The sequence below is a fragment of the Emiliania huxleyi genome (genome assembly GCF_000372725.1).
Source record: "Emiliania huxleyi CCMP1516 chromosome Unknown EMIHUscaffold_1176, whole genome shotgun sequence".
NCBI lineage: Eukaryota > Haptophyta > Isochrysidales > Noelaerhabdaceae > Emiliania > Emiliania huxleyi.
Window position 1 is genome coordinate 1 of NW_005201415.1, and position 1,353 is coordinate 1,353.

A 1,353-nucleotide genomic window follows, 5' to 3' on the forward strand; every position below is an offset into this window, starting at 1 on the left:
GGGGCGACTCACCCGGACTCGCCGCCCTCCTCTTCCCTGCGAGGCCCGGAGTGCAGTGCGCGGCACCGCGCCCACGCCCTGACGCTGCGTGTGGCACGCGGCAGGACTACGGCCCCTTTGGCTTCGTCGAGCAGTACGAGCCGCTCTGGTCGCCCTTCACCTCGGACGCAGAGCGAAAGTTCGGGTTCGAGCGACAGCCCGTCGCAGCGCAGGTCGCGGCAAAGAGCCGAGAACTGCCGCCGAGATACCAGCCGAGATGCAGCCGAGATGGCGAGGCTGGGACGGACCCGCTCCGAGCGCGCAGCCCGCGCTGCCCGGTTGGATTGGCCGGATCTGACTCAAACTAGGTGCTGGCCCTCGCGCGCTTTAATTAATTAATTCATTTAAGTATTAATTAATCAAACTAGGTCAACGTGATGACCCTCGCGCGCTTTAATTAAATAATCCATGAATTTAAGTATTAATTAATCAAACTAGGTCAACGTGATGACCCTCGCGCGCGCGCTGCTGCCGCTGCTCTCGCAAGGCGACGATGGCAACGGCGGGGCGGGGCCTCGGCGGCGCCGCAGCACTGCGGACGTGTCCCGCCCGACGTGCCCGCAACGTGTCCCGTAGGCGGGATGCGACTCGACGAGGCGGCGGTGTCGCAGCTGCAGGCGGGGGGCGAGATGCGGCCGAGAGATGCGGCCGAGAGATGCGGCCGAGATGCGGCCGGGAGATGCGGCCGAGGTGTCCTCTCCCCCCCCGTCCAGGCGGTGGTGGAGGACGAGTACCCGCAGCTGCTGCGCGCGGAGCTGGGCGCCATGCACGCCGCCAAGCTCGGCCTGGCTACTTGGGACCAGGCCAGCCGCCGCCGAGCCGCTCGCTCGCGCGCGCTTGTGACACGTCCGTGACGCAATCACGCCACGACTGGCAGGCCGCCGCCGAGGAGCTGCTCGCGCCGCTCAAGCTGCTGATGGAGCGGAGCCAGCTCGACTACACTCTCTTCTGGAGGCAGCTCTCCCACCTCTCGGACGCCGCCCTCGCCGCCGCCGCCGGCGGGCAGCCCGCCGCCGCGCAAGCTGTGCTCGCGCCCGCTTGCTACGAGGCCGAGGCGATGGCCGAGCGCGAGGGCGAGTGGGCGGCGTGGCTGAAGGCGTACGCCTCGCGCATCGCCGCGGAGGGTGCGGCACGCCCGATAGCAAGCCCTATAGGGACTGACAAGGGACGGCAGCCCGAAAGGAGCTGGAGAGTAGAGCAGCCCGAGTAGGAGTTGAGAAGGAAAGCTTTCCTATGGGAGTTTGATAGGAATACCAGCCCGAATGGAACCTTTATGGGAGCCTCACCCTATAGGTGCTTTTAAAAGGAGAGCCT

General features: G+C 66.3%; 1 protein-coding gene across 1 annotated transcript; it reads left to right on the forward strand.

Annotated features, from left to right (window-relative positions):
• Positions 1-104: 104 nt before the first annotated feature.
• EMIHUDRAFT_251786 (hypothetical protein) lies at positions 105-1,249 on the forward strand (the record flags this gene model as incomplete). The annotated part of the gene is made up of 3 exons (XM_005790893.1): positions 105-212; positions 753-878; positions 1,088-1,249. Coding segments are annotated over 3 exons (396 nt in total), but the record flags the coding sequence as incomplete, so codon positions are not given.
• Between the last annotated feature and the right edge of the window lie 104 nt (positions 1,250-1,353).